Here is a 27176-nt window from a genome sequence, read left to right on the forward strand (position 1 = left end):
GCATTCACTCCACCCAATCTCCCCAACTCCCCACCCCCACCGCCGAGCAACCCCCCCACCCCCCCCCTCCCGCCATGAGTCTGTCATCTGCAACTTATCCCCTCACCCCCTCCCACTCCCTCTGAGATGACTCAGCAATCCCTGCCCCCCTTCAGCTGGGCGCAGTGCCCCAGAACCCAGGCACATGGGTACCATCTGTCCCTCCGCCCGCGTAAAAGTCGTTGAAGAGCCTGTGGGGCTGTGGGACCTGCGCCCTCTGGAGGAATTCCATACACCCACTCAACCCTGGCAAATAGGAAATTGTCAAGTAGGAGACAAGGAGCAAAGTCCTATCACAGCGGGAGGGGACGCCAGTGCCTGCAGAGGCTGAGCAGGGAAAAAGCCAGTGCCCCAGCGGAAGCACAGCTCAGAGCTGGTCTGCCATGGACATCCTGGTCCCACTCCTGCAGCTGTTGGTGCTGCTTCTTACCCTGCCCCTGCACCTCATGGCTCTGCTGGGCTGCTGGCAGCCCCTGTGCAAAAGCTACTTCCCCTACCTGATGGCCGTGCTGACTTCCAAGAGCAACCGCAAGATGGAGAGCAAGAAACGGGAGCTCTTCAGCCAGATAAAGGGGCTTACAGGAGCCTCCGGGAAGGTGGACCTGCTGGAGCTGGGCTGCGGAACCGGAGCCAACTTTCAGTTCTACCCACCGGGCTGCAGGGTCACCTGCCTAGACCCAAATCCCCACTTTGAGAAGTTCCTGACAAAGAGCATGGCTGAGAACAGGCACCTCCAATACGAGCGGTTTGTGGTGGCTCCTGGAGAGGACATGAGAGAGCTGGCTGATGGCTCCATGGATGTGGTGGTCTGCACCCTGGTGCTGTGTTCTGTGCAGAGCCCGAGGAAGGTCCTGCAGGAGGTCCAGAGAGTACTGAGGCCGGTAAGCAGAGTGGGAAGGAGATGGGTGTGAGGCAAGCAAACGCAGCATCAGCCGCTCCAGGGTTCGGCTCCCAGAATGGGGCCTGTGAGGTAGTAAGTAGCCCGTTAGACACCCCATCCATCCCTACCTGCTGGTGAATAAGAGGCATGACCAGTGCCACGACAGGGAAAAATTGGGTGCTGTGGAAGCAACAGGAGAATCACCTACAACCGTGGGACAGGGAGAGGAGCAGGGAGGATACCTAAGGGACTGAAGTTTAAATCGAGATCTGTGCTTGGGAGGCTGAAGCAGGAGGATGACTTGAGCCCAGGAGTTCGAGCAACATAGTGAGACGCCATCTCTACAAAAAAAAAAAAAAAAAAAATACAAAAGCTAGCCAGGTGTGGTGGTGCATGCCTGTAGTCCCAGCTACTCAGGAGGCTGAGGTGGGAGGATCACTGGAGCCCAAGAGTTCAAAGTTACAGTGAACTATGATTACACCACTGCACTCCAGCCTGGGCCACAGAGTGAGGCCCTATCTCAAAAAAAAAAAAAAAAAAGAGATCTGAGGGATTAAGCAGAGTGACAGGGTGGGGAAAATAAAAGAGTGTTCTAGATGAAGATAGTAGGGGAAGTAGAGTAGAATCCATCAGATTGTCGACAGAACGTTCAGGATAGTTTCCAGGTTTCCAGCATGAGCAACTGAGGGGAGAGCCGATGAAAGTGCCATTTACTGAGATGGAAGAAAGCTGTTTTGGACTTACTAGGTTTGAGATCACCTAGATCACTAGGCGAGGAGCTTGAGGAACCCCAGCTTCAGTCAAGAGTTGGGCATGAGGTTTCCCTGGGATGTTCACAGCGATGTCCAGGAAGCAGTTTGTGTATGCATCTGGGTCTCGTGAGAGAGGCTGGTGTGTGTATCTCAGAATACAATGAGCCCAGCTGGGTGAGGTGGCTCACGCCTGTAATCCAGCACATGGGGAGGTGAGGCAAGCGAATCTCTTGAGGCCAGGAGTTTGAGACCAGCCTAGCCAACATGGTGAAACCCTGTGTCTACTGAAAAATAAAAAATTAGCCAGGCGTGGTGTCTCATGCCTGTAATCCCAGCTCCTTGGGAGGCTGAGGCAGGATAATCGCTTGAACCCAGGAGGTGGAGGTCACAGTGAGCCAAGATCATGCCATTGCACTCCAGCCTGGGCAACAGACTGAGGCTCCATCTCAAAAAAAAAAGAATAAAATGAGCCCTCCACTCCTGTTTCTCAATTTCCCTTCTGCCTGCCCTCGGCTATTCTAGTCAGCCTTTAAAGATCTCCCACCAGCCATGTCCCTTCAGTTATGAGGTTCTTTACATGCACTTTGAAGGTGGTAGCAGGGGATGCAGAATAGGTCAGGGGCACAACAGTTTGCTCCATGAACTCTCAGACCAGCAGCTCCCATTTCACCAAGAAGTTTGACTGTCTTGATCAGCGCGATAGGGAGCAGGGTCAGAATGGAGCCAAGTGACACTAACTCTCTCTTCCCTCCCAGGGAGGTGTGCTCTTTTTCTGGGAGCATGTGACGGAACCACATGGAAGCTGGGCCTTCATGTGGCAGCAAGTTTTAGAGCCCACCTGGAAACACATTGGGGACGGCTGCTGCCTCACCAGAGAGACCTGGAAGGATCTTGAGAATGCCCAGTTCTCCAAAGTCCAAATGGAACAACACCCCCCTCTCTTCAAGTGGCTACCTGTTGGGCCCCACATCATGGGAAAGGCTGTCAAATAACCTTTCCCAAGCCCCAAGGCACTCATTTGCTCCTTCCCCAGCCTCCAATTAGAACAAGTCACCCACCAGCCTATGTATCTTCCACTGAGAGGGACCTAGCAGAATGAGAAAAGCCATTCCTGTCCCATCTCCTAGCTCCTCTCTCCCCAACCTCTGCCAGGGCAATCTCTAACTTCAATCCCTCCTTCGACAGTGATAAAGTCTACTTCTACCCTGACCACAGGGAGTAAACACTTGTACCGTGTTGTATCCTTAACTGCAAGTTTCTGGACTAGTCTCCCCATGTTTGCCTCCCAACGTTGTCCCTTTCCTTTGTTCCCATGGTAAAGCTCCCCTTGCTGTCCTCCTGAGGCTACACCCATGTGTCTCTAGGAACTGGTCACGAAAGTCATGGTGCTTGCATCCCTGCCAAGCCCCCCTGACTCTCTCTCACCACTACCACCTTCATCCTGAGCTGGGGGCGCCAAGGAGAATCAGAGACGCTGGGGATGAGGGAGCAAGACTCTAAGAGGCAGAGGTTTTGTTCTCAAATATTTTTTAATAAATAGACAAAACCACAAAACCACTAGACTGATGCAGCAAATTAAGGTCAGATGAGAGGGGAAACTAGAGAAGAGGAGCCCCTGAGTCAGTGACACAACCTCCTCCCCGACCCTCTAGGCTAAGGCACTTCTGGGGAGGCAAGTCCTTGGGGTCCTATTACCCAGGGTGAATGGGAGAGGAAGGGATGAGGATCCCTTCTCCCCACCTTTGCATCAGGACACCCCTGCCCTTCTCACCCTACCCCATGGCCCTATCCCTGATTTACCCTCTCTCATCTCACAGCACTCTAAGGGGAAGTTGGGTGGGAGAAGTTCTTGTGGGTGGGGGAGGTCTGTGCCCCTGAGGAAGCAGATTCTGCCCAATCTTGATGCGACACCAGCAGCCCACTCTACCCTCTTCATCTCAAAGAGCCATCTCTGGGGAAGGGGTGGAGGGTAGCCACAGGCCAGGCTGGGACATGGGAACCTAGGCAGTGCCTGGCCCCGCATGCCCATTGGGGCCCAGCTCGGAATGCCCATCGGCAGCCAGGATGGGGTGTGCATCCGGGCCCTCCCGCCGGGGGCTGCCCCAGTTGTTCCTCAGGATGGTGCCCGTCTTCTCCTCCTTGAACTGCTGTCGGTCTTCCCGAGGAATCTTCACCGCATGGTACTGGGGCACGGTGGCCTCGGGGTGCTTCGCCCGTTTGAAGAATCCCATCTGTAAGGACACCAGGCCGGACCATGAGGAGCCTGAAGAGCTGTGGTCCCTGGAGCAGATGCCTAGCACAGCACAGCTCCTCACCCTCACCATCCCTGCTGTGGCAGAAAGGAAACAGGCTGAACAGCATCTGGTGCAGTGGGCAACACCCACGGTGCTCCCATCAGTGCCGGGTCCCCAGGTTCTCATTCATAGCAAGAGAGAGACCAGGAAGGCATCCAAGAGGCAGGACCAAGGGCATCTCCCTTGGCCCCTGAAAGAGGGCCTTGAGGGTGGAGCATCAGGACCTGACTCAAGATTTCTACCCACTCTAGCTTCTTAAGAGACAATAGTGTCCCCCAGAACACAAATAAGACCTGAGGAAGAAAATGGCTTCCTAGTCCCCTGCATCTCTGGAATGATGCCTCTCAAGCCTCATAAACATGCACCCTGTGTACTTGTACCTTGGGCAGCATGCCCCTTACAGCAACGCCCTCTTGTCCATCAATACAGTAGTCTAGCCCCACCCTAAATCAGGACCATGCTGGCCCTTACACACCAGGGTGGGAATGTGCCCCTGCACACTCACACTCAGAGGCCCAAGACTCCTACATGCTCAGACTGCATGGCATCTCCTTACACATTCTTCTCCTTGCACACTCATGCCCCTAGAAAAAAGCATGCATGCGACCTCCCCACACCCACATGCACACCCCATGAGCCCACCAACCCTTTGTGCACACCTCAGGCTGTGTAGACTTACCCTTATATCTGCACCCTTCTAATTACCTCTCACCTCACATCACTCTCATGCAATCTCATTTTTCACCCTGAGCATTCCTGAGCATTCCTGATCCCCTGAGTGCTGGGAATTCTCCTTATATTCACACACATACATACCCACACACACATATACACATGCGCACACACAACAGTTACCCCACAGTCCCTGGACCCCCAACTTCCATGGCTGAAGGCTGCACAGCCAGACAGGCCCGGTGATAGTTGGTGGGAAAAGGTGAGCTCTGACTGCTCCGATGGAAGAAGCCACACTGGGATGTTGAGGGAGAAGCAGGACAGAGGAGGCAAAGGAGGGAAAGACTGAGGAAGGACGGGAGCCCCTATCTCTGCTCTGTCTTCCTTCCATGGAAGCAGGGAGCAAGCATCGTGGGGCCAGTTTCAGAGAGGCATCAATCTCCCCTGGGAAGACTGGGAAGGTCCCCAACAGCTTGGATGCCACTCCAGAGCCTGGTTTACTGATGACTCACACTTGCCAAAGGGTGGCTTAGTCTGTGATCAGTCCCAAAGAGCAGGTGCAGGCAGGGGCAGTTCTCCAGCGCCCCAAGGACATGTATGGTTCTGAACACAGCCCCAGATGTGGCAGATGGCTCAGCATATGATCCCTGGTGATGTATGTGATTCCCTGTACTGACGTGTGCATGTGCATACTTTTACGTTGAGCCCTGGATGATAATATGATTCTGTATACAGCTCTGGGTGTACAAGAATGCTTCCATGCAAAGCCTGGTATGTGGAAACTCCGAGTTCCGCCCTGAGGGCAGTTCCCTGGAGGCTGTTCTCCACGCTTGTTGGCCTTCTTGGCCACACTTACTTTTCCAGTTTTCACTGCCACATTCTAGTTAAGTCAGATCACACTTCTCTGCCTCCATGACTTTGCCTGCCATGGTCCTGCTAGACCCCACCTACCTCATATCCTTACATCCTGACCCTACCACCCGACCTTCCTCTAAGGACTGGTTTCAGTGCTACCTCCTCTCAAGCTTGTTTCCCTCTAAACTCCCACTGCCTTTTCTCAACTCAACACTTTCTGCCTTGTCGTTGACTACAGGCTCACCACTCCTACCCCACTAGACTATAAAATCCTTGAGAATGAGGTCCGCATCTGATTTTTTTTTTTTTTTTTTTTGAGACAGAGTCTCACTCTGTCACCCAGGCTGGAGTGCAATGGTGCCATCTTGGCTCACTGCAACCCCACTTTTTGAGTTCAATCGATTCTCCTGCCTCAGCCTCCCAAGTAGCTCGATCTACAGGCATGCACCACCACGCCTGGCTAATTTTGTATTTTTAGTAGAGATGGGGTTTCACCATGTTGTCCAGGCTGGTCTCAAACTCCTGACTTCAAGTGATTCACCTGCCTAGGCCTCCCACAGTGCTGAGATTCCAGGCATAAGCCACTGCACCCAGCCTGCATCTGATTTATCTTTGAAACATCCAGGGACTAATAGAGTTCCTGAGACATGCAGGGTAAGTGTCAGTGCAGATTTGCTGAATACATGAGTGTGTGGGTGGATGACAGAACCACAGTACAAAAGGCTGCCCACCCGACCAGGAAGTCCACCTCCATCAGCCCCACCCTCTCCAAGCCTCACCTTCCACAAGAGCAGCACCAGCAGTGCTAGCACCAGCAGCCCAGCCAGTACAGCCAGGAGGATGACCCACCAGGGCACTCCTTCTGCCACCACAGCCATGGGGTCCAAGTATACCATCACCGGGATCTGGGGAGCAAGGCGTCAATGGAGCAAGAGGTCAATGGAACACGAGCTGGAGGGAGCAGGAAAGAAGAGAGTCCTCCCCACCCATCCCCCAGCCCTGCAGCTCACCACTATGGAGGCATCTCGGAGCATCAAGTTCTTTATGGAGGACTTCACTGTGATGTTGGCCCGGACAATAACTTCCAGGGACTTCACAGCTGAGTACTCCTAAGGGAACAGGAAAGGAGACCCTTCTCCTAAATGCCCCATGTCTCCCTCCCTTCCCCTTCCCTCCTGAAATTATCAGTGTAATGGTGCCCAACACAGAGGATGTTTCTGCCTGCTTTGGGTTGAGTATGCTGCATTTCGGCTGGGCACAGTGGCTCACACCTGTAATCCCAGCACTTTGGGAGGCCAAGGAGGGCAGATCACCTGAGGTCAGGAGTTTGAGATCAGCCTGGCCAACATGGCAAACCCCCATCTCTATGAAAAATACAAAAATACCGGATGTGGTGGCACGTGCCTGTAATCCCAGCTACTCAGGAGGCTGAGGCAGGAGAATCTCTTGAACCTGGGAGGCAGAGGTTGCAGTGAGCTGAGATCACATCACTGCACTCCAGCCTGGGGGACAAAGGAAGACTCCATCTCAAAAAAAAAAAGAAGGGATGCTGCATTTGGACAGTGAGGAGGGAGGAGGAGAAGTGAGTCCTGGAGGGGCTTTTGGGGAAGAAGAAACAGACTAGAGCCCCAGTGGTATCCTCACCTCCAGGAAGGTGCTGTTCCAGAGACGGCCCCAGACATGCAACACAGCCGCGCGGTCAAAGCTGTAGAGTGGGCAGCTGAACACTACACAGTTGGCCGTGCCCCGGGCGCAGTCCTAGGGATAAGGACAGACAAGGGTCTAAGCCACTCAGTTTGACCCTGCTGAGACTGCCATCTCTCCCATTTTCCTTACTTGACCTCAAACTCCCCTCCTCCAGGAAGTCTTCTCAAACTAATCTTATATCCAAAACAGCTGCCTACCCCACATCTGAGCTATTCAGCTTTGAAAGGCATGGAGGCGGCAGCATGGAGGGGAATCTTTTACTTGACAGCACAGGCAGAGTAGCTTCCCCAAGTGATGCTTAGGTTACCTAATGACAGTCCCCATTTATTGAGCACCTACTACTTGTTGGGCACTTATCTCATTTAAGCTTCGTAACAGTCCTGCAAGGTGCACGTTATTATCATCCTCATATTTCAAAGGAAGGAACTGAGGAGGCCCAAGGAGGCCAAGTGACCTGCCTCAGGTCACAGCACTAGCAAAGCTAATAAGTGGTGGAGTAAATATTTGAACTCAGCTCCATATTCGATACAGCCACACCCCTACCCTAAACCCAAACTCACTCAAGCAGGAGGAGGCTGCCTTAGGAGCTCCTGAGGGGACAGGGGACTCAGGCTCTGTTCTTTCCAGGACTGACCTAAATCCATTTGGCCCAATCACTACCTCATGACCCATTTGCCTGAAAGTTATGTTATATCATCACACCACAATCCAGACACAGAAGAATGGCTTTGAGAGTGTCTGAATTCTTTGAGTCATCTTTTCTTGTGCCACTTTTGAGCCATTCAAGAATCCTCAGCCAAGCTGTCTAAAAGCAAGGCCTTCTGCCTTTTTTGTAAAAGAATCTACTTTAGACATTATGCTAAGCAAAGTAAGCCAGACTCAGAAAGATAAATACTGCATTATCTCACTTATATGTGGAATCTGAAAGTTGAACTCATAGCAGTAGAGAGTAGAATAGTTGTTACCTAGGGCTGGGGTGAAGGCGGGGTGTGGCTGGGGAGATGGAGGAGGTGGTGGTCAAAAGGCACAAAGTTTCAGTTAGACAGAGGGAAGAGATATCTATTTAAGAGATCTATTGCACAACATTGGGACTCTAGTTAATTACAACATAGGGTATTCTTGAGAATCACTAAGAGGACAGATTTTAAGTGTTCTTACCACAAAAATAAGTATGTGAGATGATGTGTATGTTAATTAGCTCAATATAGCCATTCCACAGTATATACATATTTCAAAGCATCATATTATACATAAATAAAATATTTGTCATTTAAGTGAATAAATACATTTCAACATGAAAACAAAAAGAATCTATTTCAAAGTTCCCATTTAAAAGGGAGACCTCTCAGGGGAAATTGGTCAGGTGGAGAAGGGAGGACTATCCATGTAACAGAGCAACAGCTATGACACAGGTTCCTACATCCCCTGACATTCTTCAGTTTGCCTCATGCCATGCTCCCAGGGGAGCTGAGGGCCCAGTGCAGGGACTGCAGCAGCTGCTAACATTCCCCTGCAAAGGATCTTCTTGGCTGTACCTGGGGTTTACCTCCACCTCCTTACAATCAGGCCAGAGACCTTCCTAATCTATCCCCACCACATTCTCACTGTGAGCCCCATCCTAGCAGGGACGGGCACAGAGCATGTGCGGATCTGCTCAATACCTTCACCTAAACAACACAACTCTGCAAAACAAGCAGAAAAGGGGAAAGCAAAACTGCTCAAAAGGGGTAGACTTAATAAATCACATCTAATATACTAGCATCTTCATTATTAGAACTTTTAGAATTTAGTGTTTTTGCCAAGCATATGGCTCAGGCCTATAATCCCAGCACTTTGGGAGGCGGAGGCAGGCAGATCGCTTGAGGTTAGGAGTTCGAGACCAGCCAGCCTGGCCAACATGGCTGCCTGGGGGACTAAAAATACAAAAATTAGCCAGGTGTGATGGCATGCACCTGTGGTCCCAGCTACTCAGGAGGCTGAGGAAGGAGAATTGCTTGAACCAGGGAGGCAGAGGTTGCAATGAGCTGAGATCACACCACTGCGCTCCAGCTTGAGCGACAGAGCAAGACTCTGTCTCAACAACAACAAAAAAGAACTTAACATTTTTAATACTGTAAACATCGAGCAAGAGTCCTTACACAAATTGACTTTTTTATGTTATAAGAGTTCAGAAGAATGACCAACAGACCTCAAAGTGTGAGGATGGGCTAACCCTATCCCATCACCTATAAAATGTAATGCTTTATATAAATGTAAGGCAAATCAATTGCTTGGCTAACTAACTTGCTTCAGGTGGAGTGACCTGTTCTAGAGTGAGCAATTGCAGGGGCTGAGCAGGAAGGAGGTCTGCAGTGTCAGTAGCCGCCTCCCGGGCATCCCCTCCTATGTACTGTGATGGGAACATCTGGTCAACTTGCACCCAGGCGTTTGGCCATCATGTGTCTCAATAGGCTACCCTTCCTGGACACACAGTACCCTGCAGCTCTGTGCCCCCACACCCCACATTCCCATTCCGGCTCCCCAAGTCTGGCCTCCCCTCACCAGAGTGATGTTTTTCTTCTTCTCAGCCGAGGACACTGGCCACCAGGACATGCTGGGCTCCTGCCGCTCACCAGGCTCCCGCTGCTCAGGCTGCTCCAGCTCCCGCCGCTTCCTATCCCTACTGTCCACATCCTGGACACAGAAGGGGGGTCTCAGTGAGTGTCCCCCCAATCACAGCCGTCCTGAGATAGAATCTCCTCCCCACCGCCTTCCTCCTGCCCCATCACTGCATTCACTACCCTTATTCCCCATGACATCTCTCCCAACATCTAACCCCCACCCCCACCTAAGCCTCACCAGGTGGAGGATGTTGGGCCTGGGAGAGCAAAGCCCTTGCTGCCCAGGCCCCTGCCCGCCCTCCAGCTCCACCCGCATTGGGTACAGCAACCACTTCCCATTGGCAATCTCATGAGGCCACATGATGTTGAGGAAGGCAGAGCCCAGGGTTTTGAGCGACTGGCCTTGATTGGAAACCTGTGGGAAAAAAAAGAGTATGAGGGGAGGGACCTCAGTTTTTCTTTTTTCTTTTTTTTTTTTTTAATTTTCATAGAGACAGGATTTGGCTATGTTGCCCAGGCTGGTCTCTAACTTCTGGGCTCAAGCGATCCTGCCACCTTGGCCTCCTATAGTGCTGTGATTACAGGTATGAACCACCGTGCCCAGCCAAGGAACTCAGTTTTCAAGTGGATCATAAATCCACAGAGATGGAAGGAACAAGGGCTGAAGAGAAGGCCCTCAGGAAACATAATTTCAACAAATACTCAGGATCCTAGACCCCACCAGGCACCATTCTTCCCACCCATCAAATCCAGGAAACCCTGGAAGTGTCCCTGGAAGGTGTGAGGAGAGGCCCCAGCCAAGCAAAGGCAGAGTTCTAGGGAGAGACATTAACCCCCACCCCATGCTCCATCCCCCAGCTGAGGCCTACAGCAGAGAAGCTTCCCTGGACTCTCATGGCCTACCAGACCAGCAGGTGAGACAGCCAGACAGAAGGACCAGGAAAGGTCAGGTGAGGCCCCAGCAGAAACACCTTACCACAGCTGAGGTCCAGATGCAGGACAGAGGCCTCAAACTCACTAGACCAGCATGCTGCCACATGGTAGAAGAGCCCCAGCCCTGGGGACACAGCTCAGCCTCTCCTCTGTGCCAAGGAGGGAGGGCAACCATGGAGGGGCCACATCCCTGACACTTACCGTGACCTCATACTTGACCTTGCTGCCCACATCCCGCTCAGACTGCATGGCTCTCTCGCCCCTCACCACGCCAGAGAAGAAGAGTTGCTGGGGAGTGGCCATCCTGGTGTGGAGAGGTCAGAACAGGAGTAAGAAGGTCTGGGGCCTGGCTCAATGGAGGCAGGGCCCTGGCCAAGGTTTGGAAGCGGCAATGCCCCCTCCCTCCAATGGAGGTGCCCACTTGGGCCAGGCTTACCCTGCAATGGACAGTGGCAGCTCAATGAAGACACGGGCTCGTGCAGAGACTGGATGCAGCTCCTGCTCACTGATCCTGGTGAGTGGGCAGGGGCAAGTATGGGCATCAGGCACAGGCGCCTCCCAAGGGGTCAGATGAGGTCAATATGACAACCCCCACCTCACCCCTCAGGCCCCGCCTGGCTTACGTGGCCAACAGCAGCTCTACCTTCAGTTCCGTGGTCTCAATGCTGATCCCTGAGGTGCTAAGGATGAGGTAGAAGGTGACCTAGGCCAAGGGTGGAAAGAGATTAGAGTCAGGGGTGGTCTATGGGCTTACGGAGAGGCTACTCACATAGGGATAAGGGCAGACGTGCCAACCTGGGCACCTCTCTTCATGGGGTTCCCCAGCTCACACTCAACATGGGAGGCATTCTCGTTGGACAGGCAGAGTGGCTTCTCCTGGAATGGGAGAGAAGGCAAGGTCAGTCTGAGTTACTGCAGTCCCTCAAGACCCCACCCCATCCTGCCCCCAGGTCCTCACCGCAGGCTCCAGGGCCCGGACTCCTGAGTAGTGCAGTGAGTCAGGAAGCATGACCAGGAGCTGGGCTTCATGGGCGTCATCCCCATCAGCCTGGGGCTGGGCTGGGTCCGATGGCAGGTTGGTGACCATCAGCTCCAGGCCAATGACTGGCTGCCCACTCAGTGCAAACAGGGCTGTTGTTCCATCCGCATCCCTGGAGAGTCAGACCCCACTCCCGCTAAGAACACCTCCCCCTACCACTCCCCCTCCCAGTCTGCTCCCCCAGTACCTGCCTTCACTCCCTGAGCCTCTCTTCCCACTCCAGGTCCCCATCACGCCCGTCCAAGCCTCAGGCCTCTGTACACACAACTGGTAGTCAGAGGACCTCCATTCTCATCTCAGCTCCACCATTACTTACCTTGGGCAACTAACTTAACCTCTCTAGGCCTCAGTTCTCCATCTATAAAGTGAGACTAATATAATTCCTACCTCACAGAGGTTTGAAGACTAATCAATGAGATGTATGTAGACTGCATATTATTAGTGTACTGTGAAGGATTGCTATCCCTTGCCATGGGAGCCCCTGCGGCCCCATCACTGACCCTCATCGCAGTCTCTAAGTCATCAGCAGGTCCTCTTCCACTTTCTGTCCTCTCTGCAGGCTCAGCCCTCCCTCTGACTGGTCCTCCTGAGGGGGCTTTCTCTCAATCCTTGAACTCTTGCCCTCCCACCCCCACCCTGCTCTCTGCCCCCCTCACATGGGCAGAGGCTGGAATTCCGTGTCGCTGACCCGGGCACAGAAGCGGGCGCGGACCAGCTGCAGATTGCTCTGGCAGATCTTGTCTTCACCACAGCCTTGCTTCAGGAAGTGGATCTGGGGAGAGACATGAGATAAGGGGCATTCCTAGGGGGCAAGGCAGGGGGCAAACCTGTCACCATGGCATACGGTGGGTTAGAGTATCACAGGATTAAACAACCTGTGCTCATCTCTCATCTGCTGCTTACCAGCGTGTGATCCTGAACTACGTCCTCTCCTCTGCAGTAAAATGATGGGAGCACTACCATGCCATGGTAGAGACTAACAGCAAGTCAAGAACTGGACCCCACTGCCCCAGCTCACATGCATGTCACTGAGTTCCAGATTTAGAACGGGAAGGGATATCAAGGGCACCACTTCTGGGCCGGCCATAAAAACCATGCAAGGGGCCTCTTGTCCCCCACTTCCAGCTGAACGGGATGAATGTGACTTCAAGACCTTGAAGGCCTCATTTGAAGATTACAGAATCCCATCAACCTGAGCCCCTGAATGACTACATGGAGTAGAGGAGCTCTGTCCCCTTGACTAGGAGCACATGGTCATTTGGGCACCTAGAGATATGAGGAATTACTGGAGTAGCATACGTGAAAGGGCTCTGTGAGCTACGAATGGGTGTCACTGGGGAGGGACCATGATCTCTGCCCTCCCAGCTCCTCCTCCTGGGCTACACCAGAACCCATGCTCACCTCTGCCCGCTGGGTGCTGGGCTGGTGGGCATTGAGGATGGGGGCCACTGGAGGCAGCCCCTGGCCAGGAGCCTGTCGCCGGAGCCGAGGGGTCTGGAGACTGTAGGACAAGGTCACTACAATGGCCCGAAGCTTGTCTTTGACATTATCCTAGGAAGAGGAAGGGCTGTTCCTCACTGGAACAATCCCCAGGCCTCAGCCCTGCTCTGTGCCCCAGCCAGACCTAGGACCCATTCTAAAACTTGGAAAGAAGCTTGGGGAGATGAATGAGAAAGGTGGAGAACTGAGCAAGGAGGAGGGAGAAAGACTGGGGTAGGGGGCAGGAGAAACCCAGGATTTAAGGCTTTGAGGACCAGATGTGATGATAAAAGCTGCCACCTCCTCCATTCAGCTGGAAGAGGGGACATGAAGCCCTTGCACCTCCTCCTCCTCCAGGGAGTGCAGAAATGACAGGAGAGGGCAGCAGATGAGGAGAAAGTGAGCTCAGAAGACAGGCTTCCCACGTGTCTAGGTCTTAGAAGGAGGCACGAGTGTGTTCGGGAAGAAGCAGCTAAGAGGAATCACAGAAAAGAGATGGAGCCATGACAATGACCCTCAGAAGCCAAGGGGTCAGTGTCCACCTGGAGCTGGAACACGGCATCTCCACAGACTCGGTCATGCTGGTGCTTCAGCCACACAGTGCCTGAGGCCTGGTGCTTGGGTTCATCTGGGCTACGGCTCAGGAAGGTCACACGGGGAACCTGACCCCGGAGCCTCCGGTCTGTGTCCGCGTCTAACACATAGTCCAGGGCTGCGGCATGTTGGGAGAGGAGGAGTCACTGAGCTGCAGAGCTGTTCCAGCTCACCCTATTCCCAGGGTGACCTCGAAGTGACCCCCCCTCCCTGGGAAACCCAAAAGGGCGAGCCACAGAGCGGGGACTGCACTCACCCACAGTAGGGCTGTAGCTGCTGGGGACTGCAATGTAGCTGAAACAGACCCTTAGGTCCACGCTGCAGGGGCAGAGGGTGGCTCCTGAGCCAAAAACGAGGCCGATGGGCCAAGGCCCCCACCCCCACCCCATCTGTCACATCCTGTCACAGCCCCAGCCCCAAACTGGGGAGATAAAGGGAGGGCAGGGGAAGCTGCCAGGGTCCAGGTGCCACCCCATCCCGCCTCACCAGACCGAGTGGCCGCCAGCACAGTTGGGCTGCTCCAGGTCAATGCTTCGTGGAGCAATAGAGACCTCATGGGAGACATGGAGGACGGGTCTGGCCCTGGGATTGGGGAGTCAAGGGCACCAGAAACATGAGAACGTGAGGCTGGGAAACAATCTTCAGCATTAGATTTGGCACTGGGATGGGGGTCAGAGAGTCACAGGGAGGGGCTGACACCCTCAGGGAGGGAGAAGTGGTGGTGAGGGGCTCACCTGAAGAGCACAACAGTGTCAGCCAGGGAGCCCACCAGCAAGTCAGGGTATTGGTTCCCATCCACATCCAAGCTGCCTGACAGGGAGTAGCCGAAGCTCTTGATGCCCACAGCCTCGCCCTCCAGCACCTACAGAACCAGCTGTCAGCCTCCCTCAATCCCAACTCCCGCAGGCCTCTGCCTCCCTGATGCCTCTGCTGATTCCACCCACACCCATTCCCTCATCCCAGCGACTCCCCTCACCTGCGAAGGTTTGGCAACAACCCCCAGGCTGCTCCCATGGTAGATGAAGACTTTACCATCACCATCAAAGGGGGCGCCCACTGCAATATCTGCAGGGCACAGGGAAAAGGCAGTCACCCTGGCTGGGGGCCTTGCAGACAAGGTCCAGGCCTCAACTTTCCCCCAGTCACTCAGGTATGTTTTCTATTTTATTGAGAGGCTACAAAATCCCAGGCACTCTACGTACATCATCTTTAATCCTCTTGGCCACTCCCTGCAGATATCACTAATGCAAAAAGGTTAGGTAACTTGCCAAGGTCAGAAAGCCGGTAAATGGTAAAGCTCAGACATAAGCCCAGGAACCCTCACTCCCTGAGTCCTCAGAAGACCACACCCTGACCTCTGAGGGGCTTCTCCATCCCTCCTGCGGCCCCTCCCTCCCCTGAGCCTTTCAGTTCCCAGTCATACCTGGAAAGCCATCTTGGTTGAGGTCCCCCAGGACAGCCAGGCTGATCCCGAACATGGAGTCAGGGGAGCCACAGAGCCGGAGAGGGGAGATCTCAGCCCAGTGACCCCCCTGGTTCAAGTACACATACACGGCACCCCCCAGCTCTTCTTGGCGCTCAAAGAAGTAGGGGGCACCCACTATCAGGTCTGGCCAGCTATGGAGAGAGGGAAGCATTCAGTGCAGGTCCTCCCTGGCCAGAGGAGCCAGCAGGAGACTGAGTGGCCTCAGCCAGAGTAGGGCTACTGGACCCAGCCTCCCTCAGGTGGCACGGCCCTCTACCCACTCACCCGTCACTGTTGAGGTCAGCCACAGCCAGCGAGTAGCCGAAGCCGGAGGTCAAGCGCTCCCCAGGCAGCATAACCTCAGGCACCAGGCGACTGGCGCTGTCCTTGCGCAGGATGACCACAGCACCCTTATGGTTGGCACGGGGGGCCCCAGCCACAAAGCTCAGCTCTTCTGCACGCACCAGACCTTTCCCCGAGTCAATAGAGAAGCCTGGGGGAAGGGTGACTTACCCCTAAGTCTTCACCCCAAGACCCAGAAGCTGGGGTTTGTCACAGCTCCCCAGCCCCTGCCCCTCCCTACAGGTTAAGAGCCGAGTCACAGCTCCCCAGCCCCTGCCCCTCCCCTAGGTTAAGAGTCAAAAGATAGGTTCCCCCAAGTCATCAGCACCACAGCTGGATGGCTCTTCCTCCCTGCAGGGCCTGGCAGCCCCCCACACCCACCAGGCCCAGAGACGAGCTTGGCACAAAAAAAATGCAGTGAGGTCAGCCTCAGGGAATGGGCAGGAGACAGAAAGGTGATGGCTGAGAAGGCCAGGAGCCCAGATAGGAGGCTGAGCACAGTGGCCTGATCCTGCCCACACCCAGGGAGCTAGAAGAGCTAGAGGTCCCTCTCAGGCCCGAATCCCACCCAGTGCACCTCTTCCCCCCACTCCCTCATCCTGACAGGAATGGGAAGTCTTCACAGGGATGAGGGGGAGACAAGGGGGAGTGAGAGAGAGCCTGCTTCACCCAAACATCTCCCAGGCCTGGTTTTCTCCTCCTCTACAGAGGGAGGCAGATGAGACAATGAGAGGGCTTACCAACAACACTAGCCCTTTCCTCAATATGTGCCCACCATCCATCCCACAAGGAAAGTCCCCCTAGAAGGCAGGACTGTCCTTCCCAGGATATCCTCAGCCCTGGCCCTCTCACTCCACCTGAATCTTCCTCCCTGGAGACCCCTGGCTCACAGCCCCAGAGGCCATCACCCTCGGGGCCTCCTCTTCTTAGGCCTGGTCACTGGACCCGGCTCTTCTCTGCAATTTGGGCCCAATGTGTGTCTCCCTGGGTGTGTGTTGGGGGAGGAGGAGATTATAAGGCACCAAAGGTCAAGTTCCCTGGGGAAGGAGGGGAGGCCAGGCCATGCCCCTAGAGTCCAGAAGGTGGGAGCTTACAAACCTAAGTAGCTATTCAGGGCCAAGTCTCCGGCTGGTCCTGGGAGCCGGTCAGCAGGGTCCAAAGTTTTATACACCAGCTGGTCAGGGTCTGAGCTATCAATGTTGGTCACAAAAAGCAACCCTGTGCGGGATGGGGGAAGACACCAGGGAGGGGACATCCAGAGGAGGGGCCACAGAGTAGGGAGACAGAGCCACAGAAAGGCCAGAAAAAGGTGGAAGAAGAAGAGGTAGAGAGAGAAAAAAAGACCAGAGAGATCACAGCCAGAGACAGAAAGACAGAGAGAGACAGGGTGAGAGACAGAAACAGAGACAGAAGGATGGGAGCATGGAGAGGGAGGACAAGAGAGAGGAGCAGAGGGTTAGAGCAGCTCTGGGCCGGGGAGGGGTCCCTACCAAAGTAGCTGTTGGCAGGGACCGGGATGAGGCGGGGGTCCTGCTCCTTCTCACCCCCCGCCTCGTAGGGACCGTCGTCCAGGTGTGCCAGGTCCGCTGAGCCCTGAGCACAGAGCTCCACCCTGGCCGTGCCTGCAAGGACAGTCCTGTTAGTGCCCAGGGCAGGGTGCAAGGAATACCCCTCAGGCTGGACACTGAGTTAGACAGGCACACGGGGAAGCCCCTCCTCTTCTTTCTAGCCCTCTCCCCACCCTGTTCCCAACCCAGGCTTCCTGGGGTCCCCCAGATGTGGCATCACACTCACCGAGTGTCAGCTCAGCCAGCAGCAGCGTGCGGAGACGGGAATGGCAGTGATGAGGTGTGGGCTAGTGTGTTGGAGCATGCAGGCCCAGCGTGCACTTGGGGCCCATGCCAGCACGTTGAGGAACACTTGGCCGTGCAAGGGAAAGGAGGCACCCCCCACTCACGTGTGCACTAGCTCAGTGGGGGTGGAAGGCATGGCAGTGCCCTGGGGCCATACAGCAGTGCACATGTGGTCATGCTTGGCCATGTCTCTGAGTTAAGAGGTTTCACTCCCCTTCTCCCCTCCCTGAGGAGTGACTCACCCTTCCAATTATAGGTTCCTGGGGCCCCAAAGAGGAGGTAGTGGCTATCAGGGGAGAAGGCGGCAGCTGTGCCCTGCTGGCAGAACCCAAACTGTTCATGGCCTTGGGGGCGCCCCTCACAGAACTTCCATTCCCCACCATCCAACTCATCCCGGATGGCCAGGTCCTGGCTTAGCACAAAGCAGCGACCAATCATATCCCGTGTCTCCAGGATCTGGTCCACTCGCTGCCTTGCCTCATATCGGTGTGCACAGGTCTAGGGGAGGAAGGGATGGGGATCATTTCACTCTGTGGGCCAGGGACCTGCTTGAGGCATGCTGCCCACATGCAGAGATTTGGCAGGCACTGATACGTGTGTGCTCACACACACATGCACATGCACACATACACATACAAACCCCTATGCCGGCACCACTCAAGCACCATTACCCTGCCAATTTTATGCAGGTCCATGCATAACCCAGCAACCTGTCTGCACCCACTTCCTTGCCCTCAAATTGACATCTCCTTGTTCCACATTCTGCCTGGAGCCAAAAGACACGACTAAGCCACCATATAGGATGTGTGTCTCCCTGATCATTTCACAGTCCTCCAAAATGCTAAGCTTGGCCCTGTCCCTGGACCTTTGTAAGTGTTAGCACCAGCTCTGCAAAGAACTTGCTGTCCTCTTCACTCTCCAAGTATTACTATATTTTTTTCCTGAGGCAAGGTCTCACTNTGCAGGGATTTGGCAGGCACTGATACGTGTGTGCTCACACACACATGCACATGCAGAAATACACATACAAACCCCTATGCCGGCACCACTCAAGCACCATTACCCTGCCAATTTTATGCAGGTCCATGCATAACCCAGCAACCTGTCTGCACCCACTTCCTTGCCCTCAAATTGACATCTCCTTGTTCCACATTCTGCCTGGAGCCAAAAGACACGACTAAGCCACCATATAGGATGTGTGTCTCCCTGATCATTTCACAGTCCTCCAAAATGCTAAGCTTGGCCCTGTCCCTGGACCTTTGTAAGTGTTAGCACCAGCTCTGCAAAGAACTTGCTGTCCTCTTCACTCTCCAAGTATTACTATATTTTTTTCCTGAGGCAAGGTCTCACTCTGTCACCCAGGCTGGAGTGCAGTGGCACAATCATGGCTCACTGCAGCCTCGACCTCGAGGGCTCAAGTGATCCTCCCACCTCAGCCTCCTGTGTAGCTGGGACTACAGACATGCACCACCATGACTGGCTAATTTGGTTCTATTTTCTGTAAAGATGAGGTCCCACTATGTTGCACAGGTTAGGTATTACCTATTGTTAAAGCCTGGCTCCAGTCACCCCATCTGCAGCTCTTCTCTCTACTCCTCCTTTGGATTTTTATAGACTGGAGACTAGAGCACTCTCTTAACATTAACCAGCTTCTGCCCCATAGTGATCTGTATTGGTAACTGTGTGTCTGTGCGTCTTACTGAAAGACACAGCGAGAGTGAGAAACAGAGAGCCCTGTCTTTTTTTTTTTTTTTTTTTTTTTTTTTTGAGACGGAATTTTGCTCTTGTCTCCCAGGCTAGCATGCAAGGGTGTGATCTCAGCTCACTGCAACCTCCTCCTCCCAGGTTTAAGTGATTCTCCTGCCTCAGCCTCCCGAGTACCTGGGATTACAGGCACCTGCCACCACGACTGACTAAGTTTTTTGTATTTTTAGTAGAGACAGGGTTTCGCCATGTTGGCCAGGCTGGTCTCGAACCTCTGACCTCAAGTGATTCACCTGCCTCAGGCTCCCAAAGTGCTGGGATTACAGGCATGAGCCACCAAGCCCAGCCTTCCCCTGTAGTAACTAGCACAATGCCTGATGCTTAAAAGGTTCTCAGTAAGACTTTGACAAATGGATGGATGAATGAATAGACAGATGTTTTTACATTTATAAGGACAAGGACCAGGCCTCACACCTTTTTCTATCTCCCTGATGTACTTGGTATCATACCATATTCCTAACTTATGTTCTCTAAGCACACCTGTGCATATGCACACACCATAAACACACACACACACACACACACACACACCATCCTTGCATTCAGTCATGAGAAGCAATACTCACAACAATCTTGCCCCCAGGCCCCTGGCTCCGAACACTAACTCCCAGCCACTGGTTCTCCTTGCTTTCCTTTTGCACATCAGCTGGAGGCAGAACACTGGGAATTAGGGGAGGGAAGAGGAGCCCAAGTCCTCTCCTCCCTGCTCACACGCTTCCCCCACTCCGCTCATGCAGGGCCACACCTCCCTGGTCGATGTCCACTCTGTAGCAGTCGGTCTCCTCCAGGCTCAAGGGGCAAGCGAAGAGGCCTCCAGTGCGATTCGCCTGCTGCCCAGGAAGAGCCAGGGCCTGGGGAGCACCCACCAGCAGCCTGCAAGATGGGGCAGGGACAGGGACAGGAGTTAGATGTCAAAATGATCCAACCTCCTTATTGCTGCCCAGGCCCAACCCCTCAGTACTAAAGAGAGTGTTCAAGGACTAAAGAGAAGGGGCAAATGTCAGTTTTCTCAAACCCTGGCAAGGACAAATTAATATACTTGGTCATGCAGTCATCACGTTGCATGTACATACCAGCTGGATGAGGAATCAACATGCACAGTAGATACACACACACACACACACACACACACTCACGCCAACCTGAGCAGCCAAGCCAGCACTGCTGGTTTGAAAGAACCGCCTGTTCCCAGCACCTGTTCCTGAGTAGGCCTTCCCTACCCCCTCCTTGGCCCCATCCCCAAGCTCTGCCCTGCTCCCCCAACCCAGTCCAGTTGAAATCCAGCCAGAAATGCCAAGAATGCTGGGAGCAAAAGTAACAGGGCCCCAGACCGGCATCAGACTGTGGCTCAGGGACCAGCTTCAGAGGACAGGCAAGAGGCTAAATACGGATCCACTTCCCCTTCATCAGGGAACCAGCAAAGACCCCATCTCCCAGAAGCTGTGCCAGCCCAGGATTCGATCAGTCACTCTGGCTGGCATAGAGGTAGGGACAAGTTTCTCCTTCTGAGTCCAGTGCTACCCCATTCTCTTCCCGACATCCTGAATCCCCTTCCCCGTCCTTCCTTCTCCCCATGTCTATGATTTCTCCTTCCCTTCCACCCCCACCCAGTCTTCTCTCCTGCCTCCCCCTCAGCCTCTTTCCCAGCTACAACTTTCTTGGCAGGACAATTTTCCATGATCACAGCCAAGACATCTTCCCCAGGGAAGCACTGTGCTGGGAATGGAGGCTGCCTGGGTCCCCCGGGGCTGAAGCCCCAGGCCAGAGTGAAGGCTGGGATGAGGTGAGATGACTGACACCCAGCTGGCTCCATAGGTCCTCTCTTTGCAGAAGGAGAGACTCAGAAGTGGCAGTGGCACAAACCTCAAGGCCTCTCTCCCACACTCTTCTCCTCCATCTCCCTTCCTGGGGGGGCAAAGCCCAAAACCATGTTAGGCAGTATTACAGATAGGCATCTGTGGGACACTGTGCCAGGTCTGCTGGGGTGGAGGGGGAGGGCAGAGAACCATTCTTCCTTCCCACAACTCCTCCTCGTCTCTTAGCAGCTGCCATCCCTTGTCAGAACCAGTGTCAAGAGAGAGAAGTAGAGCATAGGGAGTAGTAGAGAAGAGAAGACACATTTGACATTCAACTACTTATTGAGAGTCTATCATATGCCAAGCCCTGGGTCAGGTGCTGGTGAGACAAGGAAATCATATTTATTCAGCACCTACTATGATGTCAGATCTGAAGCTAGACACCAGGGATATGAAAAACTAACATTCATCACTGTCCACATATGTGCCAAGCACCAGGATAGGCAAGTCACATGCATTATGTCATTTAATCATCACAACAGTCCTACGAGATAAGGATTCTTTTCTTGTCTTTCAGATGAGGAAACTCACTCAAAGACATTAAGCAGTGATGCTGGAATTCAAATCCACATGGGCCTAACTCCAACACTTTGTCATTCCACTCAGTGACTGACCTGTCTCTAGAACACTGAGACCACCCCAGAAAGGGAATAAGGGAGAGGGGAGATGAAGGTACCCTGGGCAGAAAACGAAACGGGGTGATACAGCCCTGTGCAAATAAATGGCTACCTTCAGGCAAGTCAGCAGTCCCCCCAACCTCCAAACATAGAGGTGACCATCTCACTGAGAGTTGGGGCTGTCTTTTCATCTTTGTGCTTGCCCCATAGGGAGTGTCAGGATGTGTTTTACTGAACACACACATTTTGTGGACTCATAGAGATATCCAGTGTCACAGCTGGTCAGTGCATAGCTAAGCACCCAGACAAGTTAACTTTGTTCTATGTTCACATCTCCTCTGGAGGCCAAAAGTAGGGAGGAGGGGAGGGGCCCATGTGGAGGAAAGAAGCTGAGTGCATAGATATGCCCAGTCCACTCTTGGTGGAGAAGAGACCACTCGATCCCTAGTGGAACAAGAGCACCCAGCCGCAGCCTCTCTAGTCCCTCCACCTCTGGTCCAGCCACACACACACTCCTTTCTGACTTCATGCCATAAGCCCTAACCACCCCAGGCTTCTGGACAGCCACAGTGCAGCCACTGCAGAGAGAAAAGCAAAAAAAAAAAAAAAAGTATTGGTAGCTGGGGGTAGAGGGACTCCCTGGGAGCTCAGCTAAGTGAAGACAAAGGAGTAGCCCACGACCACTGCACTTCTCGATTCTCCACACACTCCAGGGCCCCAGCCCAAGTCCAGCCCCTCTTTGGCCCCTCTCAATCTGGGTGGCCCTCTGGAGAGGATGCTTGGCCTGGAAGGCTGGCTCAGCAGGGGAGGCCCTCTAGCCAAGCCTTTGGATCCAGAATCTCTGTAAAGCGCTCTGTGAATCACAATACAAGAATAGCAGTACTACTAACACTTTCACAGCACTCACTGCGGGCTATGCACTATTCTAAGCATTTTACATATATTAAGAACTCTTAATCTGCACAACAACTGTATGTAGCAATACTATTGTTTATATCCATTTTACAACTGAAAGAAATAAATGAGGCTGGAACCAGCAGCAAAGGTTAGACCTCAAAGTCTCATCCCAGAGCTAGACTAAAAGACATCGAAACAGGCAAGAAGTTTTTTTCATCAGGGCGTGCTAAGGCAGGCAACCTGCAACTAAAAAGCTAGGGACTGAGCAGTTGCCTGGCCTCTCACATGCCCCCCTCCCCCACCCGCCCTGCCGCAGAGCACCCCTGCTGGAGCAAAAGCAGGGTGAGGCAGTCAGGCCCTCTGGGAATGCCCCAGCCTGGCTCTGGGAGACAGAATCAGGGGCCACCTTCAGAGAGGAGGGGAAATGACAAGAGACCAAGCTATTAAAATAACCTAGAATTTGCCTGGAAATAGCTTAGAGAGTTCAGCATGTCCTAAAAAGGTCTCCAGTCCTCGAACTCTGGCAGATGGGGGAAGGAGGGAGGAAGGGAGGAAAGGAGCAAAGGTGAATGAGGAAGCAGATGGTAAACAGAAGAAGAGATGAAGTCCATTGCTTTCTATCTCTCCCAAAGTTTTGGGGACCACAGCCCCAGTTACCAGATGATAGGGATAATGGAGGAAGAAAGATTAGAGCTAGGCCCCCACTCCCCAAGCAAGTGAGGAGAAATGAGCTCTTGTCTCTGTCCCCTGCCCCCAGACCAATAGTAGAGGGAGAAGACAGTCCCAGTGGACAGCATTGATTCCAGTAATGGATACTTAATGTGGCTTAGGCACTGGTTGGAGAGAGAAAAGCCCCCTAGCAGGAGCGGGTTTCGAAGCTTTCTTCATCTCTGGCCTCTCTTTTTACAATCGGACATGTAGCGAGAGCCAAGGATACAGGAAACATGACCAGTCACAGGCCCCTCACAAAAGTATATCCATCTCCCATGGGTCCTGAACTGATTCGAAAGAATTAGAATTGTCCTCCACCCCTTACTCCTCCTGTCTTTGACCTGCTACTGAGATTCCTGGAGCTGGAAATTTGCTGAAGAGGAGGAAGGGGAGCAGCCTGGCCAGCATCCTTCCTGGATCTCTCTCACTGTTACAGCTGCTGCGGCTACTACTACTGCTGCTACTAGTACTTTGGGGGCTCAGTTTTCTGCCACTGTCTATCACCAAGCCACCTACTGCAGGCTGCCAGACCTGGAGATCCTCTCCCAATCTTCCCATGGTCTTAAACCACGGAAGTAGAAGCTCTCTCCTGGCCCTCCAGTGCCCTGCTGCCCTCATTCCATCCATGGCAATGCTCTGGCAGGAAGTTATTTCTGGAGTCTGCCCTGCATGCAGCCCTCTCATGGCACCCTCAACCTCTATGTCCTTTCCATCTCCTCCCATTCTAAGCAGAGACAGACAGTCTCCCTCCCTTGGGGAATCCAGCCCTTGGAAGAAGCAGGGGAGCCAGAGGCCCTGGGGCTGGATCAAGGATGCAAGTTGGGGGAAAGGCCCAGAAGAAGGAGATAGTTCGCTGCCAAGACAAGAACCTTCCTTTCCAACTCATCCCTAAGGCAAAATCCTGGGTCTCAGTGCCGGGAAGTGCAGCTTCAGACCCAAGTCAGATGAGGCAAGGCTCCAGGTTGGGGTGCGAGATGTCTGTGGGCAGTCAAGGTCTTGGTGGGACTGGAAGACAGAGAAATGAGGTGCCCCGCAGAGTGGGGAGGAGGACGATCTGTGGCTCGAGCATGGGGACTCCGGGCGGGTGCGGTGACTCACCAGCTCTGGGGTCGGGGCTGCAACTGCCGGTGCAAGGCCACAGAGAAGCCGAAGAGGCTGCCTGGCTCGCCCTCCTTGCGCAAGGCACCCATCACGTCCAGATTGAAGGCGACAGCCCGTGAGAAGAGCAGTTCGACGAGCAGGGAGCCAAGAAGGTAGCAAATCCAGGAGGCCCCCCAAGGGTCGCGGCTCCGAGCCCCGGCCATGGGACGATCCCCGCGCGCGTTCCCAGAGAGTGCAAGGGAACTCTCGCACGCCCCAAGCCCCAGGTCCCCCCAGGCGCGTCTCTGGTTTCCGAAGTCTCGTTGGTCTTTCAGAGGTTTCCCAGTCTTTCGCCCCGCCAGCCCTCCGTCCCGCCGCTCCGCCGCCCCAGCACCGGCTAGGATAACTACAGCAGCCGCAGCTCGGGCGTCCACTCCGGCTCCCGCCTCCTCTCCCGGGAACACCGCGCAGGCCCCGCCCCCTGCCCCGCCCCTCGTTCCCGCAGCAGGTGGAGACCCAAACGCGTCGCCAAGGGAATGCCCAGGCTAGTGGCTGGGGTGGAAACTAGCCTTGCTGACCCCCCCGCCACCACGCCCCCCAAGCCCAGCACCGGCTCCGGCTCCGCCCCTGCGCGGCGCTCTCCTCCCCTTCTCCCCCCGATCCCATCCCCAGCCCGGGAGTGGTGGAGGCGGCGCCTTGGAATGCGGTGGGAGAGAAGCACAGATAGAAAGAGAGGGGCCGAAACAGAGGAAGGAGGGTAAGAGATGAAAAGTGAGAAGACGCTAAAAGACAACCTGGGAAGAGAAATTTGCAGAGAGAGAGGAAACGTAAGGGGAACGGTCCTGGGCCTGGGTCCAGCGTGGCATCTTAGTGCTCCCTGTTCCCCATGGTCACATAGAGCACTCTTTCTGCTGTTGGGATCAGATCGCTGCCCTCCCCCATCCTATCCCATCCCCGCCCCCAGCCTGGTAATGACCACAGCAGTGCTAGCCACATCGTCAGGATTCAAGGGAACAGAGAAAAAGAGGCAAGAAGAGAGAGAAAAACTCGGGAGATACAGGGAGCAAATGGAGAAATGGAAAAAAGGAAGGAATGGAGAGGAAGAAAGAAGGGCAAGAGGTTAATTGACAAGGGATAGAATGAAGGGAGAAAAGAAAACGACTGGGGATTATTACAGGAAGAGGAAATTAAGCAGTGGGGAAGGGAGGGGGTGTCAAAGAATGCAAAGATGAAAGAGACTGGACCCGAGAGGCAGAGGGATGTAAAGGGTGTCCCCAGCTACCAGACCCTTCTCAGGACTGCACATTTCGTATCCATGAAAGGGGATGGGAGGGGCCAGAGTCCTGGGCTGGCTCAGTAGGACCTGGGTGGGGCGGAGATGGGATCTCCACAGGGACCCAATGGCCTGTCCCTCTTCCTCTCCCTTTCCCTCAGGCTGGGACAGAGGCAAAGGGGTGGGGGGACACTTTCCAACTCTCTGCTGTTTATTACTCCGATAAAGAAATGGGGCCAGGAGGAGAGACAGGAAATAATTTGGCATAATGGGAACCTCGATTGCTCCCACTTCCCCTTCCTACTCCTCTTGCTTACTGGTGTTGGTCTTGTGACTATACATCTGTCTGTCTTCCCTTCTCTCTCTCACTATCTGATTTTGTCTCATCCCAAATTATGTTTGGTCATCATTCTTGTCTCTGTCACACTTGGAATCTTTCTCAGAGTATTTCTCAATGTTTCTAATGTTGTCTCTGCCCCTCAAACACTGTCATATTCTTACGATTCTCTCTTCTCCTTCCCTTTCTGAAAAGTTCCAGTATGTGTCCTACCTCCTTCCTCTTCCTGTGTTCTCTTTGTCTCTCCTACTTCATTGTTCAGGATTATATTTCTTTGGGAAAAAAAAAAAAAAAAAAAACTGGGTTCTCACTCTGCTGGCCCCGGGACAGTCTTTGCCTTGGATAAGTTAACAGACATTTGGAAATCTGGCCCTCTGTTTTCCAATACTACACCTGTGGATATCCCCTCCAGAGCACTAACACATCTCTAAACAGGTACTATAAGGAAATACATATGCTGTCATCAGGGCTGGCACCAGGATTCTACTTTCACCATGCCCTCCCCATTCTTTTTAATATCTCAGAGCCCCAGACAGTAGAGAAGAGCTGACATGGGAATGCAGAATTGCAAAATCAGGATAGAACAGGGACTACTGACTCCCTGCCCAGGCCTCCCCGACCCCAGCTCAAAATACCTTTAGAGCCCAAGCTGCCTCCTATCAGCACCTGCAGCTTCTGCCTGCCTCCATTCCCACTCCACTGGCTTCTGTGATCGAGGGCTGAAATCAGATGCCAAGAATCTGCCTCTGACCTCCTCTGCCCAAATATTTGAGAAGTCACCTCACCACCACAGGAGGAAAGATCAGGAAAGAAGAGAGAGAGAGGCCACCCAAAATTAGCCTGGCTATAAATAGAGGGTCAAGGGAGGGAGGGGAACACACAAGAGCACACTAGACCAGCCTAGTAAATTTAGACATGTAGATTTCTCTCAAGGAGAAATGAGACCAGAATGTTGGAGTGGAAGATAATATTGTAGGTGAAGAGGGAAATTAAGAAACTAGAGGGGGCCGGGCACGGTGGCTCATGCCTGTAATCCCAGCACTTTGGGAGGCCGAAGCAGGTGGATCACCAGAGATCAGAAGTTCAAGACCAGCCTGGCCAACATGGTGAAACCCTGTCTCTACTAAAAATACAAAA

General features: G+C 53.6%; 2 protein-coding genes and 1 long non-coding RNA gene across 7 annotated transcripts; 1 reads left to right on the top strand and 2 right to left on the bottom strand.

Moving 5' to 3' along the window:
- Nucleotides 1-218: 218 nt before the first annotated feature.
- Nucleotides 219-3221, top strand: TMT1B (thiol methyltransferase 1B). The gene is made up of 2 exons (XM_017853292.1): nt 219-920; nt 2427-3221. The coding sequence occupies exons 1-2, from the start codon at nt 423-425 to the stop codon at nt 2661-2663; spliced, it is 735 nt and encodes a 244-aa protein (XP_017708781.1). The 5' UTR covers nt 219-422; the 3' UTR covers nt 2664-3221.
- LOC108516030 (uncharacterized) lies at nt 928-1931 on the bottom strand. The gene is made up of 3 exons (XR_001881697.1): nt 1664-1931; nt 1162-1260; nt 928-1002 (listed from the first exon to the last, which is right to left on the bottom strand). It is a non-coding gene; the product is annotated as an uncharacterized LOC108516030 (long non-coding RNA).
- Nucleotides 3182-26777, bottom strand: ITGA7 (integrin subunit alpha 7). Of its 5 annotated transcripts, XM_017853285.1 has the most exons (27): nt 24448-25001; nt 20014-20141; nt 19835-19914; nt 17747-18002; nt 17142-17273; nt 16750-16869; nt 15595-15802; nt 15268-15461; nt 14821-14909; nt 14579-14706; nt 14331-14426; nt 14101-14162; nt 13793-13962; nt 13173-13322; nt 12428-12543; nt 11691-11883; nt 11528-11608; nt 11356-11435; nt 11169-11243; nt 10934-11036; nt 10038-10214; nt 9741-9872; nt 7137-7250; nt 6503-6601; nt 6272-6397; nt 4821-4933; nt 3182-3902 (listed from the first exon to the last, which is right to left on the bottom strand). In XM_017853285.1, the coding sequence occupies exons 1-27, from the start codon at nt 24651-24653 to the stop codon at nt 3842-3844; spliced, it is 3489 nt and encodes a 1162-aa protein (XP_017708774.1). In that variant the 5' UTR covers nt 24654-25001; the 3' UTR covers nt 3182-3841. The 5 variants fall into 5 exon arrangements, with proteins under 5 accessions (XP_017708774.1, XP_017708777.1, XP_017708773.1 ...); XM_017853288.1 differs by lacking the exons at nt 4821-4933; nt 24448-25001 and adding an exon at nt 26675-26777; XM_017853284.1 differs by lacking the exon at nt 4821-4933.
- Between the last annotated feature and the right edge of the window lie 399 nt (nt 26778-27176).

This window comes from Rhinopithecus bieti, unplaced genomic scaffold (assembly GCF_001698545.2).
Source record: "Rhinopithecus bieti isolate Rb0 unplaced genomic scaffold, ASM169854v2 scaffold_35950, whole genome shotgun sequence".
Taxonomy (NCBI): Eukaryota; Metazoa; Chordata; class Mammalia; order Primates; family Cercopithecidae; genus Rhinopithecus; species Rhinopithecus bieti.